Here is a 19,714-nt window from a genome sequence, read left to right as displayed (position 1 = left end):
AGATCAGTGTTAAAAAATTACCTAAGCAAAAAATAGCAAAAAACATTCCTCTGCGGTGTGGTCAGGTACAGAGACTAGACTGAAAGTGCATGAAAAAGCAGGGAATGTCCAAATGCAATCTTCGAAAGACCTTCAGAAAGCCCAGAGACCCATTGCTCAAGAGCACTTTAAAAAATGACCAAGATGTCTGGCTCCTTTGAGGCAAAATATTTAAAAAAATGAGAGGAAGCTCAAAACTTTTGCACAGGGCTGTAGAAAAAGAAGGTAGCATCCCAGTCTTTCTGTCTTATTATGTTTGTGACTCTGATGTGGAAGCAACAAATATGTGTAATTATCAAATTACTGTAATTGGATAGTTACTCTTTCAGAAGCAACTCACAGATTCACACAGACAAAAGATGTTTTCAGCAGCCTGTATTTTAGACCTTTTCATGACTCTACTGTATTTCAGGTTATTTTGAGCAAGTAGAGCAGTGACTTATGGGTAAGAGTGGTCTGTCTCTCTTTGTGCGACAGCAGGTACTGTAAATGAGACCTGTAAATGTAGGTCATGATTTTCCATAACAGGCCTAGAACTGGATTTCTTCAAAAAGCACATTTAAATTCTTAGAAATAAGTGGCTTTGTTCTCGTGCTGTGTCGGACGCTCGTTGGATTGTTGGGGTATTAGTTGAGTAGAAAGTGCTGGGGCACAGTCTCCTTTCTGTTGCTAGGCCCAAATCCTGACCTATTTGGCTATTAATAGGTCAAGAAACCTGCTGTACCGAATGGAGATTTGAGAGGTAGTTGTTGCTTGAGCTAATCTTGAAAATTGTACCCCCTGACAAAAGAACAAATGATTCTGAAACAGGAGCTTTTGATAATATCCTGTGTATCAAAAACTGATGGCTGTATCGACGTAGGAACCCGGGGGAAATGCAGCTGAAAATTAAGTTGAGAGGCAGTGATGCTGACACACAAGTGAACCTGGCAGTGTGATGCGGACCAGACGGCATTGCAGGAAGGCGAGACAATAGACGGGGTGCAGAAAAAATGTAAACAAACTAATCCAGAAATCCTAACAAACAATGTATAATACAATCCTTTAATCTCTAAAATAATCCCATGCTCATATTAAAAAAAAAACACCTCAGGGTATACAGGTATTTTCGTTTTTTTTTTTGTTTTGTTTTTTTTCCTCTTGTAGGATCAGTTCATTAATATTAATCTGTAACTGCTCTTAGACTTAAACTGCAACAGTTATGTTAGGTGATATATCTAAAGAGTCAGCTGTTACATGAATAATTTTTTTTATATAAAAAGAGCTTGAGAGGGTTACTGATGTTACAGAGAATTTAAAAAAATGAAGGAAAATACTTACTGGTTTACTTTCAGCTGCTTAGCTGATAGCCACTTGTGAAACTGGATGGGATGAGAAAGGTGTGGATCTGACTGAGAGATTGAGCGGCAGTGCATGTCCCTGATTTATCTTGTTTAGATAGATACATTTATATGTCCCATGACGTGCGTATACACCACATGCAGTAAAACAATCAGTTCAAGATAAGACATTAGCACGCAATATACACACTTTCACTCTCCTTGCATAATAACGTTGGTAAAAATAATTTGCATAGTAATTGTGTTGCTCATGTTCAGAAATTTGATGGTTTGAAGAATAAAAGATACTTTGGACCTGCTATTTTTTTTTTTTTTTTTTTTTTTTGTGAACAAGGGGTGACAATAGTGCAGTGCAGATGGTAGTCGTTTAAGGGAGGAGGCAAGTGGATGCCTTACATCAGTCTCAAATTGAGAAAATGAACTTCATGCTGTACTAAAGGAAACTTGAAAGCAGAGTCGAGGACAAAACCTCTGGTGGAACATGTTTATTGAGATCGCTGATGAGGGAGCCATGGGTCAACCTGAGAAGCTGCCCCTGCTGGTCATTTGAAAACAATGCCGGTTTGCCCATTGGCTTCATTTTTCAGGGCCCCTTTTTATACAGTCTGTTGGATAGCCTGCTGTTGCTTCACTATACTGTGTTCCATGGTTATCTGTGCTTGTCTATTTATCTCAAATTGTGGCCAGACTACTTTTACACTACCTCAAATATATTTCTAAATATATATTACTATTTAATGGATATACTGGACAAAGTGCGTTGACTATGGAGCTGCCAGGTAGGAGAAAAGGAGGAAGACCACACAGAAGTTTCATGGATGGAGTGAAGAAGTACATGCAGGTGATTGGTGTTAAAGAGACGGAGAGATGGAGGCATATGATCCGCTGTGTTGGCCCCTAAAAGGAGCAGCTGAAAGCAGAAGAATGGACTACACTGACATGTGTTATAAGTCAGAATCCACCATGTGTTGCCCAGCCCACTCAGCTGATTCACTTGTTTTAAATGAATCATTTTGTGTAACAAAGATTTATGCCCACACCTTTACCTTCACTTAAAATGGAATTAATCCCTCTTGACCTTTTCAGGAGGTGTGATTACACAGCACTGTTATCACACCAGTTATAAATGATTAAATCATAGCAACCATTCTTGATTCAACTTCTACAGTCAGCAGCTCGCGCCTGTTTGACCAAGCTGCCAACCCGTGTCCTAATATCTGCTGTCAGGCCATAAATAGGAAAACGAAGGCAAATTTGGAGCAGCTGTGAGCTGCATGTAGTTTAATAATTAATCACAAGGCTGGCAATTCAATTTGTAAGCACCTCCTGTCCACAGGTTGAAGAGCTCTGAACAAAACTGCTCCCCGTGTTATTCTTATGTAGACATGTTATGTGGCTTTAAACAGAGTGCGGACCGATGGACAGCTTGTATAATGTACTGCTGGGAGTGGGACTGAGCCAAAGATGAGTCAACAAACGCTTGGATTGGTGCTTTTCTAAGAACTCGTGCACACACACACCTGTCTCCGTCCGACTGTTGCTGTATACACGACGTCACGCTTCAGGAAAGGCTTGCACATTTTCCAAGAAAGACACATTTCAGAATTGCATCTGCTCAGAATATGAAAGGGGGATTAAAGGCAGCGTGCAGCTTTTGTGGTTTGTGTTACAGTGTACACAACTACAAGTTGCACCCTGAGACTTTTAAGGCTACTGTCTCAAGTGACATGTTTTACATGATGGGTCGTGCTGGTGCCAGAGAGGGCAGCTGGCCTCTCGCAGCTCAGGACGGCTGCTGTGCAGTGTCACATCACGAACTGGAAAGGACAATCATGTTATTCTTCTGTGAATTATGAATTCTTATAGGAATATTAAGTGCTGCCATACAGTATACGTAATCCTTGTCTTCTTGCATGCACTGTTGGAATTTGTACTTGTATGTCCTCATTTTTCTGTAGACTTTCACTCAGCTTGTTTTTTTTCCTTTTCACTCCCTTCCACTTCTGCTTTTCCTTCCCTTCTCTTCCCTCGCTCCCTCCCTGTAACCACCTCCTCTTCATCTCCATCCAACTGGTGCTCGGAGCAGCTTACTCATGTCCAGTCACTTCCCACCATGCCTCGCCTCTCACACAGCCGCTTCCTGCTCCTCTCTTGACATATTTTCATATTTCTCTCTGTCTGTCTTTTTTTGTTTTTTTGTGCAACAGGAGCAGAATGAGGTCCTTGTCTGCTTAGCGACCTGTGCCAGTTGAAGATGATTCACGCGAGGTAAGAAATCCTGCCAGCACGCTCGCTCCACGCTGCTTTCACATTCCTTCTTGAGAATCTAACCGGCCTGCAGTCACTCGTAACTGAAAGCAGATGGCTGAAAAGTTTTGCCTGGCAAAGTGAGCCTAACGTGTATGGGTGGCGGAGATGTTTCTGTGTGGTATTGGAGCAAAGTGAAGGGTGGGCGGGGGTGGTGCTGTGATTCGTCAGGAGATGCGTTTAGGGGCTGGGGACTAGAAGCCGTAAATTGGGGCCCCATGTTGTGCAGCTGCTGTGTGTTTTACAGTTGGTCCCCTGTGGTGACGGTTTCCATATCGCCCTGGGTATTGGGACTGCCTGACTTGGTCCTATCATTGTGTTAGTATTCACAGACAAACGCACTTTGTCATGTCATTGTGTAGTGCTGGATAGTTTGCTTGTAGCCAGGCTAGTGGCTGGGTTGTAGGGGTGGCTCTGTCAGTCTGCTGGTTTGTATTGAAGTATCTTAACAACCTGTATGTTTTCCCAGTAATGAATCCTAAAGATCTCCCAACACAACTTGTCAACTCAAGTGGACACATATCAGCTCAACAGGTAAAACATCAAGCCTTAATAGTGGCTCATTGGCTTTGGGACTTTATCTTTAATATAAAACATTAAAACTGTTCTAGTTTTTAATGGTTAACAAAACATTAAGGCAGATCTTTTTATCTTAGATCTTTTAAAAAACAAATCTGAGCTCCCATGAGCTGCTGGGCTTCTCATACACAGGTAATCCAGGGTACACAGGATCCGTGTTACATCCTGTTCTTTCTTGTGAAGCAAAGGCCTGCACTGTACCTGGAAGCGTGTCACAGGGAACTGTGTAGCAGGGAACTCGTTTTGTTTTGGTTATATGGCAGCTCACATGTTTCTCTTTCGAAAAGCGCTACTCTCATTCTGTTCAGTTTTGGCTGTATGAATCTTTCCATGAACATGCTTTCCAAGGGAAACAACAAACTAGTTCCTTTCTTAGGGGGGAAAAGAGTGAGAGTCTTCCAGATTTTTATGGTGCCAGTGCGAGTGTTGGAACTGCTGTGCGAAGCTGCCCTCAGGCTATTTTTGGCTAAAATAATATATGTTCTTTCATCCAAACAAGCGGTGTGAGCAGTGCTTTCATACATTTTATAATATTTCTGATCCAGAAGTAAAAACGGGACATGCAATAAATCACGTGTGATCTACAGAACTAATCGTCTCCTGTATTTTATCGAAGTTTTTTTTACCCTCCTTGATCCCCACACTCAGCCAGAGCAGACACACCCAGTTGCTGCTCGCCTTCTGATGTCACAAAATATTTCTGTAATGAGAGTGATGTCCAGGGGCCTGCAGGAATCCAATGGGGGCGTATGATATATTCCAAAAGCGATTTGACAGCTCGGTGTGAAGCGCAGAGTTGCTGCAGGAGACGGTAAAGTCGAACTTGACGCAGCCTCTGTTTCTCTCCTCGACTGACTCCTCTGACTTGGCTTGTTATTGTTCTCTCTCCTGCATGCCTGTCATAGCTCCTAGCTGGCCATGCAGAAGCAAAGAGGGATTGCAGTCTGCAGCAATCACCAGCCGTATCACTGTGCTGCTATCCTATGAAGCAAACTTTTTTTGGCTTTGTATATGATGTCATTTTGTGTCTCCTCTTTTATTTGACTCCTCAGATCTCCTGTGATCATCCCTCTGTCTCTGGTTTTGGTAACACCCAGTGAGCAGCCAGGAAAGCCCTCCCTGTCCTGCCTATGACATGGTTTAACCCACATGCGATCCGGTCACCATGATGGCCTCTGTGGTTGCCAATGGAAACCGTGATGGGCAGTCTCTTGTCCTGAAAGGGGTGGACCCAGAGACCTGCATGATTGTGTTCAAGAACCACTGGGCTCAGGTAAAACACCAGCGCCAAGCTAACAGTCTCAGAACTGTGAAGTCTCCAGCTAGCTTAGTTTTTCACACTAGAAGCAAAGAACTGCTTGCCCGGTTCTCTTAACTTCAGAAGTATGCACCTGATATCCTCTAAAAAGGTTAAACAAACATGTTCACAAATAAAATGTGGTTAAAAAGCACCCATTTTCCATTTTCCTTGGAAAATAGAATGCGGCATAAGACTTGCACACTAAAATATAATGAAACCCTTGTGAAGTGAATACATTAAAATCTTGTACATAAAGATGCACATTCTGTTTAACTTCCTTCTCAAAACCTGATGGCAAAAAATGACTCAGGTAGTCCCCCTATAACAGTAAACTGCAGTGTGGGCGTGGCCAGTGGAATCTTGGGGGTAAAAGGCTGACTGTCTCAGACTCCTGGTTCTTTCCAGCAGCTTGTGTCCCTGTTCACTCCCCTGCAGGACACGGCAGCCTGTTAACCCCACTCCTCCCACACAGAGATGAACAAACTCTGCACACACTAACATGGGGCAGGGGGACACTGAATAATGAGGACATAGAGGAGCATAATGGTAACTGTCATCTACATTTATGGTTGTCAACGTGACGTCTGACCCCGAATCAATCAAAATCAAGCAGAATCACACTTTTGGTGTTATAACTATGCAAGTTTAAAGGCACCATGTTAACTCTAATCTAAATACATGGCAGATGGCCGCCCCTCCCTGAGCATGGTTCTGGTTTCTCCCTGTTAAAAGGGAGTTTTTCCTTCCCACTGTCACCAGAACGCTTGCTCATAGGGGTTTGTGTGATTGTTGGGGTTTTCTGTTTTCTTTGTATTATTGTAGGGTCTCAATCTTACAATATAAAGTGCCCTGAGGCAGCTGTTGCTGTGATTTGGCGCTATATAAATATATCGTAACTGAAACTTCTTCAGCTCTTTCTTTTGAGATTAATTACACAGCCAGTCTTGGGTTGATGTGCAACTTACTGATGTGCCAACATGAAACATCTGGAGCACAGTTTAGTCATGATAAACTGTTTAATGACATACAAGACATTCAAAGCATTTAAAATTTTGCACAATTGTAGATTTTACACTTTTCAACTTGTCACACAAATGGGATATTTTTAATAACAACTGTAACTGTGAAATAAATGTGATCCCCCTGTTGCAGCTAATACTAAGTAATGTCAACAGACGCCTCATGAGTCATGTAGCAGTCTTTGCTAGCTGTCTGCTCAGCTCCATGTTTCTCATCCCCATTTTGACAGTAGCTGTAATGAAAAACTCTGGGCTGGACTCCTTGTTCGGGATTAAAGTTCGATTTGCTTCAGGCAGCACAAATCCACCTCACGCAGAGTTTTGTTTTCATTCTTATATAATCTCTAGCCTGATAAGAATGCTCTTGACTTGTTTCAGCTCAGAAAACCGTGAACATGCTGTAAGTAATGACCTTGTCTTTGTGTGAGAAGTATGGCTGTTTCAGAGTTTGAAGATTAGCTTTAGGTTCATTTGCTGGCTCTTATCAGCTGCTCTCCAGGCGTCACGGAGCTCACTGTATGTGTTACGTCACGCTAAGTGATCTGTCAGTTGCTGGCAACAGTCTTTAACTGTAGTCTGTGTAGTGTGGGCAGCGTGTTTATGGTGATTCTGTAAAGGTCTCTGATTCATTTTAGTCGTCAAGAAAATCTGGCAGTTTTGTCTGAATGTGCTCTGACACTTGACTTTTCTTTCCTCACTGGCATTTGCAGTCTTGATTTTTCATAATTGAGTACAGTGACGATCTGTCTTTAAACCATGAATGTCATTCTGAATGATTCAATGTGTCCATTGCTCTGTCTGATGGTTAACTGAAGTTACTGTCACAGACACAGTGAGGCACTGGAGGCTGGCAATACGATACTACCGCCATTTGAGGATCCTCCCATATCTGTGGCACTATTATGCCAACATCCATAACATAACAATGACTGACTGCTCTTGGGAAATATTTGACATTGATCCAGCCTGAGCCTACTTTTTGGTCACATTTTAAAAGACGTCTCTGTTGCTCATGTTCCAGCTTAATATGTAAAATAATGCCACCAGTGAGCATCGTTGGGCAAATCCTGAAAAACAACAATAAAAAACACTGTGAATACTGACCCCTTTAGGAACCGACCATAACGTCACCAGTATAAGGTGGTCCATGATCACGGTTCCATTCTTCCGGATGTTCAGTTAGGGAAAATCTTATCCTCGGCCTCCTTCCTGTTACTTCAGAAATGGAAGGAGAGCCTGAGCTGGACTGATCCCTGTGGCTTGTTCCACTGAGCTGGGATTACAGACTCTGTTCTCTTGCTGCCATTAGCCATGCCCAGTTATCTCATACACAGACTGTTATTGTCATGGCAGCAGCGTCAGCTTGGGGACACTGGCTCCATTATTGTGACACTGGTTTCTACACAGCAGACACACACACACGGGAGGGACTGGATACACAAAGGACTGTATTATTCTGTGCAACCAAAGTGAGTTTATTCATACAGTGCTGCTTGTCTCCACTCCACTTCTGTTGAAACTGAACCTGTCACGAATAAGGAAGTGATTGTATCTATTTGTATTGCATACAGTCCCACTTCCAAAAAAGTTGGGACACTGTGTAAAGTGTAAATAAGAGCAGAATGCAATGATTTGCAAAGCTCACAAACCCATATTTTATTCCCATAAGAACATAGAAAACGTCTGAGAAGTTTAAACTGAGGCAATTTAGTATTTCATTAAAAAAACATTACACATTTCCCCCCACAAAGTAGGGTCTGTTTGTCTGTTTGTTAGCAATCCAGCATGCGTGGTTTTCAAGATATCATTTTAAAATTTTGTGTAGATACTAGTAGATACAGTAGATACTTAATTTTAGTGAAAATCAGGTGAAATTTGGTGAAAATCTCACCAAATGTGGATAATCAGTTAAACTTTATGTGACAAACATTTCTATTTTTTATGAATCACCTTCAAACTTGGTGACATGAGTACCTCAGCTGGCTAAGCATTTGGCCTTAACCTTGCCTGAAGGGCAAACTTGAACTTAGAAATATTTTTTCTAGAAACCATATGGAGTAATAAATCATCTGAAAGGGCATGGAGTAAGGTGTACAACGCACTATTTATTTTTATCAATATAACGCCCTACAACATTGCAATGATGCCATAACAGGCTGGCATCCGATTGTAATAAAAGCATCATAAAATGCCAAAATTTCAGTATAACCCCCACCCATTGGGGTAGTTGCTCTCTCTGAGGGCTCATGCTTTGAATCTTATGACAGCAACATGTCTCCAAAAAGTTGGTATAGGGGAAACAAAAGGCTTAAAAATAAAAGGAAAGGGATGGAGTAACTGTCAACAGTAACATGATTGGTATAGAGGTATGGGCAGAGGTTCACAAATCTGCAAAAAAATACATCTACAAATTGTGAAACAATTTCAGAATAATGTTCCTCAGTGGAAAATTGTGAAGACTGAATATCTCATCATCTATTGTACATCATTATTTCATCAAAATGTTCAGAGACTGTAGAAATCCCTGTCCTTGGGGACAAAAATCAATATTGAGTGCTTGTGATCTTTGAGCCCTCAGGCAGCATGTTCTAGTGCCCATTTAGTTTTGTATTGGGTTCTTCTGTAAAATCTGAAAATCTCTGTGTGTGTGTGTGTGTGTGTGTGTGTGTGTGTGTGTGTGTGTGTGTGTGCGTGTTTAGACATCTTTCTTGGGACCAGCAGTCACTTATGGGGACAAAATGCTCGTCCCCACGACTTTGAAGGCATTTTTGAGGCTTAAAAATGTGGTTTTAGTGTCAGGATTACAATTAGGTTATGGTTAGGTTTAGGCTGAGTGTTTGGGTTAGATATTCATTTTTGATGGTTAGGTTAAGGGTAAGCAGCTCGGGAAAGCATTATGTCAATTAGAAGTCCTCACTAAGCTATAAAAACGAGTTTGTGTGTGGTGTTAAAAAAGGGATAAAATTATGGTGAAATTATGCACAATCACTTAAGGTAGAAAAAATGACTTTCCTATTTGAAAACAAGCTTCTGACTGAAGTGATGTCATGCAGGTTTCAGTTAAGTGTCTCTCAATTGCTTGATGCCACCTACAGAGGTGACTTGCACAAAAGGTTTAACCTTTGGTTGGTGCTGTGGGTTTCTATCAGCCACTCCACTGGCTGAATTTACTGATTCATACACGTCTTATACCACAGGGGTTAGATCAAATATAACAGGAGTTTATCTGTATGACAGACACTTTCTTGGGTGACTTAAGTCTAAGATCTCATATCATCTGTATTCTATTTCTGCATGAACAATTAAAAACCAGTGTGCTTTTCCTCTTCTCTTGTACTGTAGGTTGTGAAGATCCTTGAAAAGCATGATCCTCTGCGCAGCAGCTCCGCCCTGCCCTCCCTCAGTGTCATCAACCTCACCGCCAGCTCTAGTGGCAGCTCTCGTTTCGGCCCCATCCCTGGAGACGAGGCAAGCGCGGTGCAGAATTATGTGGAGCACATGCTGTTCCTGCTGATGGAGGAGGAGAGCGGTCAGGCCGGAGCCATGGGCCCCATCCTGGAGTTTGTGGTGATGGAGAACGTGATGGAGCGTCTGTTTGTGTGGAGCCTCCGTCGAGAGTTCACGGACGACATGAAGCTGGAGCAGCTGAAAATGTACGAGATGCTGGTGGGCCAGGCGCGCCAGCCTCTGCTGCACCACAAGCCCATCCTGCGGCCTCTCATGATGCTGCTGTCCTCCTGTTCGAGCACCACTGCGCCTGCGGTCGAAGCCGAGCTGGTGTTGCTGCTCAACCAGCTGTGCTACGTCCTGGCGAAGGACCCTTCAATTCTGGAGCTGTTTTTCCACACCAGCGAGGATCAGGGAGCCACCAACTTCCTCATCTTCTCCCTGCTCATCCCTTTTATTCACAGAGAGGGCACGGTGGGCCAGCAAGCCAGAGATGCCTTACTGCTCATCATGTCTTTGTCTGCTGAGAATGAGCGAGTGGCCAAACACATCGCAGAGAACACCTTCTTCTGTCCGGTCAGTCCCAAATGGAAGCTCAGCGGCTCACTTTCTGTAAAATTCAAAAGGAGTCGTTTTGTCCTAAATACTAAATAATCCCACTCGCGCACTAACATTGGCATCATTGTTCCCTGACATTTCTGTGTCTGGGTATCATAATTAGTCAGAGAGCAGATGGTGATTAATTCATGGGCTCACTTAAAAAAGCAAAAAAACAAAACAAGGGTAAATAAAAATCTGGCACCGAATGTGTGGCATTTATAAGATTACAGCACGGCTGCAAGCTAATCCCATGTAAATAACGTCATTTATTCACGGCTGCAGACAGTGCTTTCAAAATGAGGTTTGAATGCAGACAGAATTTAATTGGTTCCACTGGCGTCTACAAGAAGGGCACAGCGGAATAATGCTGTAGAGGAACGTGTACGATACTACAATACTAATAATGCCACTCATTTACACTTTAATTTGGTTGCGCTGGTATAGCCTATGTTGCATTTGTAAAGCAGTTCTTCGTACTTATAATGCAGGCATGCCCAGATCATCAAGTTACAGATGCCTGGGCACAAATGCGATGGGCACGCGCCAACTTGATTTGATGATTATAAGTTTTTGTGTGCCTGTGGAGAGCAGGGTACCTTACACTGTGCCCATGATATATGTTTTTAGGATTAAAAAAAGTTAAAGAGAATCAAAATCTGGTATTATTATTATTATTGTTTTTTTTATTTGGTGCTTGGGTGGGCCCTCAACTGTGTCTGAGGCCTGTGGACATATGCCCAGAATGCCTGGATAATCTGGCCCAGAACACAAGGATTTCAAAATAAGATGGAATCTTATTTTGAAATTAAAGCATTAGTTAGAATAATACGCCAAACATGTCGCATCTCAAATACTGCTAAAGGTCTCCGAGCTGAGCAAGGAGAAAGCAGCAGGCTGATATGTAGACTGCTGCATCGCTTATATTTGCATTACAAGTTACAAAGCAGAGGCCAACAAGTGATTTACACTAGTGTTTTAGCTTTGTAGTAAAACAGTAATAAATCTGTTGAAGCTTAAGGTAAAACTGACAGCAGAGGAGGTGTGTGTGTGTGTGTGTGTGTGTTTCTGCATCTGCCATATGGTACTTTAATGAAGTCTGTAATATTCTCTCTGTAATCAATTTATGGCAGATGATTTTTAATAGACTTATATTACATGATGCATGCAGCACAGTGTGCTTTTTCCTATGTTCAGGTAAATGGTCTGTTATAATGTAGCTGTACTTACCTCATGCATGAGAGTAATGGGAATATCATTATTTTAAACAATTTGTTTCAATGACGGAATCAAAGAAAATTATTTACTGAAAGTTGAGAGTAAATTCCACTTAGGACCACAAATTTGAACCATATTTTGGTTCTGGAGGAAACTTTAGATGATCAGAGAATAGATTAAATATAAAAACCTCATTTGGCAGGTGCTGGCCACAGGGTTGAGCGGCCTGTATTCATCTCTGCCCACCAAGCTGGAGGTCCCCAATGAGGAGTGGCACTGCCTGCACAAAGAGGACTGGCTCCAGATGCCATCACTCATCCAGTTTCTCAACTCACTGGAATTCTGCAACGCTGTTATTCAGGTGAAGATGTGAGCCGCACGATAAAAGCTCTGCCTCATGAAAAATGTATTCACGTGCGATAAATGACTGCAACCTCCTGCCTGGCTACACGCTTGACTGACATGCTCCTTGATATTGACTGTTCCCAGGTGGCCCACCCTGATATCAGAGACCAGCTGGTTAGTTACATCTACAATGGTTTCCTTGTGCCTGTCCTTGCACCAGCACTCCACAAGGTTAGCAGTAGCACAATCCTTTCTCTTCACCCAGGCAAAGGGAAGTACTTGCCATTCTGCTGTTTCATTTCCCAATTACAGAAAGCGGTTATTCTGCAGGACGACGTGGTGTGTCAACAAAAACATACAAGCATAAATATTCCAAAAATGCCTCATATTTCTTCCCCTCTACCCAAGAAATTAATTGAGCTGATAGATATCACTGTCACTGTCATCCATTAAATATGAACTTGGCATCAGAAAATCCATTAACTGGGCTCTGTCTAAAGGTAAAAAGGACACTAGTTGGGTTAAACTATCAAGAGAGAGTTGGAAGAAGGTGTAAGAAGAGCCATATAAGTTCATCATCTTATTTCATTCTATATAGTGCTATCATTTGTTTAGTTCTTTTATAATGAGGCAATAATTAAATTACCTAATTACCTAATTTCCCTCGCTTAAATGAATCCTTAATTCAGTAAATACTGCTACAATGCAGAATCAGGTTTTAATATTTGATCATTTATTCTGCTACTTGCACAATCTCTGCTGACTGATTGCTGTGTGTGTACAGCTGACCTTAGAGGAGGTGATGACCACCACAGCTTACCTGGACCTCTTCCTACGAAGTGTAACCGAGCCAGCACTGCTGCAGACCTTCCTCTCCTTCATCCTCCTCCACCGTCACGAGAACGTCCATATCTTGGATACTCTAGTCAGCCGCATCAACACACCTTTCCAGGTACAGGTGAACCCAGCACACAGCTAAGGAAACGAGTTTTGCCATGCAGCACATAGAGCATGGCTCAGGTTTAATAAGCCAGGAACAGGTTTTAAAAATGGTCCCAGATGCTCTTTCTACTGTTACAGGAAACATATGTGATTGTTTAACCAGTTCTCCTATATTGTGAAATTTATCGTGCAAATATCTTCAGGACTGAATAAATTAGTGTTTAAAATTTGCTCTGTTGTGTCTCTCTGACTTGATTAAACTCTGCAGTTGGGGATTGTGTCCTTGGCACTCTTCCGCACTCTCATTGGTTTATACTGTGAAGATGTGATGCTGCAGCTCGTATTAAGGTGAGCGGCCCACACGCTGACACGTCCCACTTGTGAAACATGCTGCATCTAATTGCTTTACAGCACGATGAGCTTTTACTCTCTACCTCCCGCTGTTACCATCTGCCAGCTGTCCCCTCCTCACCATTCTCTGCCTACAGCCACGCGTTGGCTTTCCTAACGTCTCCCTCTCATATGCCTCCCCAGGTACCTGATCCCCTGTAATCACATGATGCTGAGTCAGAGACGTGTAGTGAGGGAGAGGGACTGCTATTCGGCGTCAGCAGCGAAAATCCTGGCGTTAACGCCATCCTGCTGCTCTCCCGATCGCAGCCCGCCGCCCCTCCGGCAGCTGGACTCCATTCTGTTTTCCAAGGGCGGAGAGACTCCTGACAATTCGGGAAACACAGGTAACAAATAGAGAAACATTAAAGGAAAAGACTTCCTAAAGTATTACTTTTGCAGGGGTTTTTTGTGTTTTTAATAAAATGTATGGCCACAGTGACTTTGGTAATATGAAGTCTGTTGTCCAGCATGTTTACCACCTCCCTGAAGCCTAAATTATTAATTATGCATTAACTACACTGCAGTTAATTCTGCGTTTTCAGGCGGTTGAAGAAGTTGGTTGTGTTGCTTTTCGGTACAGACACATATTTCCAAACATCAGATGATGATCTGCTTCAAGGGAGAAGCTCTTCGCCTCCTGCTGTGCCAGACATTTGATTGTTGTTTAGACGGTCTGTTATCTGTTGTTGCTCGGTTTTATTTCAATTAATTATTTAATTTTTACGTAGTTTTACTGATCCAAGCTAAATCCAGGGAAGTTCATGCTGTGCACTGCAGGGAACATCTGTGATTGGCTCATGCAGGCAGATCATCACACAGCGATTTGCTTTTGCTTGCTGTTTAATATTAAGAAAACTCAATCAACTGCACAGCCCTAATTCATAGGCTGTCAGAATTTGCCACAGGTTTGTGATGGTGTAAAACAGTTTGTTTCTGTTTGAAAAGCTTGATTCTTTTTGCTTAATATGTTAAAGTGAACACTGTTAACTGTAATTCACGTTACAGAACAAAAATAATGAATTATCTGTTAACACGTTTTCTTTTCCCAAGGACAGATTAATAGACGGTGTCTGTTGTCATGGCAACAACAAACTTTAAAGACATGTAATACTTTAAAGAAATGATTAAATGCTCTCGGATGTTTCTACATATGTTATATTCCTGATAGACATGGATAATAAATATCCATGGCTGTCAATACCCAAGTAGAAAAGCATGGCCAAGTGCTCCAATTATTCCCGCTGTTGGTTAGTTAGTCTAACTGGCTGAATAATGGCCTCAAATCAACTCAATCAGTCAGTTAACTGAAACGCTGGATATTATAACCTAATAAAATGTCAGAAAATTCGGCATAAATGGTGAAAAAAAAAATCTTTTAGTGTGGCAGTTGAGGAACTACAATGAAAATGGGATAATTTATTAATGGAACGTTTCCCAAATCTGTTCAGACATATGGCGCACTGTAAGGTGTAGATCTGCATTTAATTGGGACACCAACATGTAACGGGGCTGATTGTGAGCATTTTATCAAATGGCGAGATCTCCCGCTGATTCGGTGCATTACATCACTTTACCCCCTGTAGTTACATGTCAAACTCATTAGTTGTGCTCTGTGTGAGTGCTGTGCTGAGGCCCTGCACACCAGTGTTTATCAACAGTTCTTATCTGTTTTTTTTTTTTCTTTTTTTTTAATCAGAGGAAAAAAAGAGCTTCTCTGAAGAAAATGATGGCTCAGGAAACTCCTGCACCATCGGGTCAGAAATCTACCTGGACGTCAGTTATCTTCATTACCTCTATGACGCCCGTCTGAGCATCAACAGCTGCATCCGTGCCTGCCAGGTGTGGTCAGCCCCGTACGACGGCGAGGACCCGCCTCCTGAGAAATACCAGCCGGGCGTCCTAGAAGAGCCGGGGCTAACGAGTCGGCAACCCCAGATGGCTCTCAAGAAAGCTCAACGCCCCTTTGCATTGCAAGCAGGATCCTGCGTGCCGCCAGGTACAGACCCGCTTCCCGTCAACCAGCTGGAGCTGGAGTGGGATGACAGTTACGATGCATGCCCCGTGCAGACCGCCGATGCTTCGGCAGAGAGAGGACCTCCCCAGCCGCCTCCTGCGGAGCCCCCGAAGCACATCCAGGAGATGAGGAGAACAGCACGAATGTTGGTTAAAGGCTCATACATTGAGGAGAACGACTTCCAGGATGACGTCATGGTGTACGATCTCATCGCAAAGAAAGACTCCGGCGATGTTGAGCGCACCAGTAAACCCAGTGGCTCGCAAACAGAAGAAACCAAGCCAGGCTCAGCTGAAGTTCCTCTCAAAAATGGGCTCAATCTAACAGTTCCAAGCCCTGCGATGGTTGATAATAGCAGCAACAGCTTGGACGCAAAGGCTAACGGTCAGACGGATTGCAACGCCAACCTCCAAAACACGACTGCTGTAGAGTTGGGTGACGATCTCTTGGCTCAGTATGAGGAGCTCATTCGCACTTTGGACCACGAAGCAGGTGGAAAACCGGTCAAAGCTGACGGAGAGGTGAAGAAGCCCATCACACCTGTGGAGGTGGTGGTGGTGGAGGAGGATGAGATGGATTTCGCCTCCTTCTCTGCTGAAACGCCAGAGCCAGAGAAACTGCATTCACCATTTGGGACAATCAACAGGTTTCGCAGCGGGAGTGCGACTAAAAACAATTCACTACCTTTTACAGGTGAGCTGAGGAATATCTTAGCTCTGTAGGAGTCTCATCATTTGTTCAAAAATGAATTTGGAAAGAATTTTTATTTCAAACCTCTCTCCCTGCAGGTCCATTCATCAGCGTGCTTTTGTCTCGTCTGGAGAACATGCTATCCAACTCGCTTCATGTCAACCTGTTGCTGACGGGTATCTTGGCCCAGTTAGCTGCTTACCCTCAGCCTCTGCTGCGCTCCTTCCTCCTCAATACCAACTTGGTTTTTCAGCCGACTGTTCGCTCTCTTTACCAGGTAACACCGTCTCATTTTTTATTTTTTTTTTTTAAAGTTTTGAGGTCTGTGGTCAGGGATTTGGAAATACTTTGCACTTTTAGTTTTAAGTTGATTGTCTTTAGTTGTGCTTTAATCATATCACCTCTGTAAATGTTGCATATGTAAATCATGTTGTTTTTGCTTTGTGTTTTAGGTACTAGCCATTGTAAAGAACCAGATAGAGGAGCTGGCTGCCAGCAAGAAGGATTTTACAGAGCTGATCACTGCTGCCCAACACTGGCTAATGGCTCGGGAGCCGTCGTTCATAGAAACAGGTGACAACATCTCAGATTCTCCCTTTCTGTTCTAGGTCTTATTGAAATCTGCACATGGCTCTATGACAGTATGAAAAATCAAGTATCTATTTATATATCTGTATATCTATTTGATTATATTGTGAGAACCCATAAGCTACCCCGCTAGCCCTGCCAGGAGTTTGTTTGTAAAAGCTTTCTGGGAAGTATTTTGGTAGTATCCAGATGGTTAGTAAGGCAGATTGCATTAGATTTACTGTTTATTATTCCTCAGCCTTACCAGCATGGTGTTAAATATGGTTCAAGGCAACATCGGCATTCCTGATTGGTTGTTTTTGGGCTCCTGTTTGGTACCAGAATAAATTTAGCTGCCTGTGCTGAGTTCTTTAAGTCGTGTATCTTTGGAGTTGAGCTGCTTTCTCTTTCTAGCCCTGAAGCTTTAGCCGTGGTTTTGAACTATATTCCCCGTAGGTTCAGAGCTGTGCAGGCTTGAAAAAGTGTTGTCGGAAGAAAGGAATTTTAAAGGGAATAATTTAGACGAGCAGAGCGTAATATTTAGAAATCAGGAAACGGAAATATGTTTGGAGAATATCTTTGAATCCAGACTTTTGCATGTACAGTATGTCAGCGTGTTCACGTGGTTGTTAGTCGGTGCGACTCATTCAATCTTTATTCCCACAGACAAAAGTGGCGGCAGCAGCGGTTCCAACCACCAAGAGGGGGGAAGGATCCTAAAGAATTCACCCCCACCAAAACCCAAAGCTATCTCCCTGGAGCGGACCGAGGTCTTCGCTACCGTCCTCTTCACCGAATTCCTTAAAGAACTGGCTGCAATTGCACAAGAGCACTCCATCTTATCTTACATTCCTATGGAAGAGTAATTGTGTCCCATTAGGCCTCCGTCAAGAGTCCAGCCTAACTCGGAAAGATTATAAAAAGAGTCTCTTTTGATATTTATGTCCTTTTTGGGCAGCGCTTGATAGAAACCTTTTTGGATGCAGTGATTTTTATACAACTACTTTTTAAAAATATAGAGTATTTATTTTCCAAGCAAAAGAAAAACTTCATGAACTTTTTAAATGTATTCATTCCACTTCTGGAAAGAATTTGGCAGCCAAGGAGGATTTCTAAACTTTGACCTGTTTGTTGAAGCCTTTCACCAGCCGAAATGTTCATGACTAAGGCTCCAGCTCCACTACTAACCAAAGACTGTAGACATTTAAAGAATTAAAGCAGTCATCAGCCCTTATTTGAACCGTCTGGGTTCTGACCTCAACCTGAATGTCTTCTGCAACCAGCTCCATCCACAGTACGACATCCGCTGCTCAGTGTGGTACTCAATATTACTCAGGTGGCCTTTCAGAAGTGCTGCGTCTATGGATCACTGCAAGGTGCAGTGCTGGCAACTTCACAGAAACGCACCCAAACTTTGTTCTTATGCAACTGTTGTGACACTTAATCCTTTGGCGAAAATATGTCTTCACGAAGGGGTGTTTCCACAAAATCATCGTGTTAGATTTAGATTTTATTTCCTTCGTCTCCTTGTTGATTCATGACGGTACCTCAGGAGATTTTCTTAAACAGCTGTAGGTGAAACAATGCACTAGATTTCCACACTTGTGGCCTCTGCGCCTTTCCATATCTGCGAAAAACCGACAAAGCAGGTTCAGCAGTGACGTATTTAATTGTCTGCCTTACCTTTATGATGCCTCATAATGTACATATTGTATGTTCTGGTGACATAGCACACTATGCAAATCAAGAATAATTAAGTTTAGCATATTTCGTAACGGGATGGGGGTATTTAAGCTTTTTTTTTCTGTTGCCATTTTTTTTTTTTTGATGAGGTTAGTTGTTTGTTTTTCAGTGTGCGGTCCTTTGTCTGCTGAGGGTGTTGTGTTAGCTGTGATCAGTTTGAAATTTCAATCATAGTTCTGCATCTGTTGAAAATCAGTTTGGATTGTGTTGAAGGCAGCCTGCTTTGAATTGCCTTTAATTTAGTCTGCACGTGGTTATCAGTATAATGAGATACTATGATATATACATGTATATTTTGTTACAAAGCATGCTTCTTCTGAATGAATCTTCCAACATGGAAATACTTGCAAATTGTTGTCTAAGTTATGATTTCACTTCACAATGCTGCCTGATTTGTGAAGGAGTTAAACAGGAGCAATATGAAACTTTGCAGCATGAGCTAAAAATGTAGTTTTTTTTGATTGAGCAGAAGAATGTGTGAACTACACCGAGTAGGTCAAAGATCTCATCTAGAAGTTGAGCTGAGAAGGTTGGGTTTTACTTTAGGTTTAAATCTGAAACATGAAACGTGTTTCTTTTTAAATTGTTGGATTCCTACTTGATGCAAATACGTTTTTTTTCCTTTACAAAACGGCTCAAAATCTACAAGTCAAAGCCATTTTCAGGACTGCTGAACAGGTCTTTATGAATGTTGCAGAGCACTTTATCAGCCTTCTAATACCACAGTGCCACTCACTGTCTAACACCTCTGTGGCACGACTGCAGTTGACCAACCAATCTCAGTAGATTTATCTTCCAAAGACTCATCTGATACGACTCTCGATCGGTTTTGTGTTCAAGATTTAACCAGGCTGCTGTTCACTGTTGTCTCAGATACAAAGGAATGCCTCTGTTAATAATAATGATAATAATAATAATTAAAAAAAACTTGAACTTGAAGTGTGTGTGTGCTGAGTAAACATGGGAACTAACGTTTTCCATTTCCAAGCAGTGACTAAGACACGCAGCAAGCACAAGAGGAACTGTGCAGGAAAACCAGCAGCTCATAAATATCTGGTCGTTCATCACCGCTCGAATACACAAGATACACATTGTTTTTACAAGTGAACTGCATCTTTTTTGACTGCTCATGCAAACCGGTCATTATAGGGGTGGGAACTCTGTAAACTCTGAC

At 42.4% G+C, this 19,714-nt stretch overlaps 1 protein-coding gene across 7 annotated transcripts in view; it reads left to right on the top strand.

Annotated features, from left to right (window-relative positions):
- Positions 1-19,479, top strand: part of fhip1aa (FHF complex subunit HOOK interacting protein 1Aa) — a 29,627-nt gene extending 10,148 nt beyond the window's left edge. For 4 of the 7 annotated variants that reach the window (XM_039613900.1, XM_039613899.1, XM_031756978.2 and 1 more), the window contains 12 exons: positions 3,587-3,647; positions 5,318-5,538; positions 9,927-10,607; positions 12,049-12,207; positions 12,336-12,422; positions 12,976-13,143; positions 13,402-13,481; positions 13,668-13,870; positions 15,223-16,233; positions 16,329-16,507; positions 16,683-16,803; positions 17,464-19,479. In XM_039613900.1, the coding sequence (XP_039469834.1) occupies positions 5,431-5,538; positions 9,927-10,607; positions 12,049-12,207; positions 12,336-12,422; positions 12,976-13,143; positions 13,402-13,481; positions 13,668-13,870; positions 15,223-16,233; positions 16,329-16,507; positions 16,683-16,803; positions 17,464-17,663 (2,997 nt within the window). In that variant the 5' untranslated portion in view covers positions 3,587-3,647; positions 5,318-5,430 and the 3' untranslated portion in view covers positions 17,664-19,479. Of the gene's footprint in view, positions 1-3,586; positions 3,648-4,155; positions 4,221-5,317; positions 5,539-9,926; positions 10,608-12,048; positions 12,208-12,335; positions 12,423-12,975; positions 13,144-13,401; positions 13,482-13,667; positions 13,871-15,222; positions 16,234-16,328; positions 16,508-16,682; positions 16,804-17,463 lie in introns of all 7 variants that reach the window. The other 3 variants (XM_039613902.1, XM_039613901.1, XM_039613903.1) reach the window with 2 other exon arrangements.
- Positions 19,480-19,714: the final 235 nt, after the last annotated feature.

The sequence above is a fragment of the Oreochromis aureus genome, linkage group 6, assembly GCF_013358895.1.
Source record: "Oreochromis aureus strain Israel breed Guangdong linkage group 6, ZZ_aureus, whole genome shotgun sequence".
In the NCBI taxonomy this organism is placed as follows: Eukaryota; Metazoa; Chordata; class Actinopteri; order Cichliformes; family Cichlidae; genus Oreochromis; species Oreochromis aureus.
Note: the sequence above shows the minus strand (reverse complement) of the source record. Positions and strands in the feature narration are given on the sequence as shown.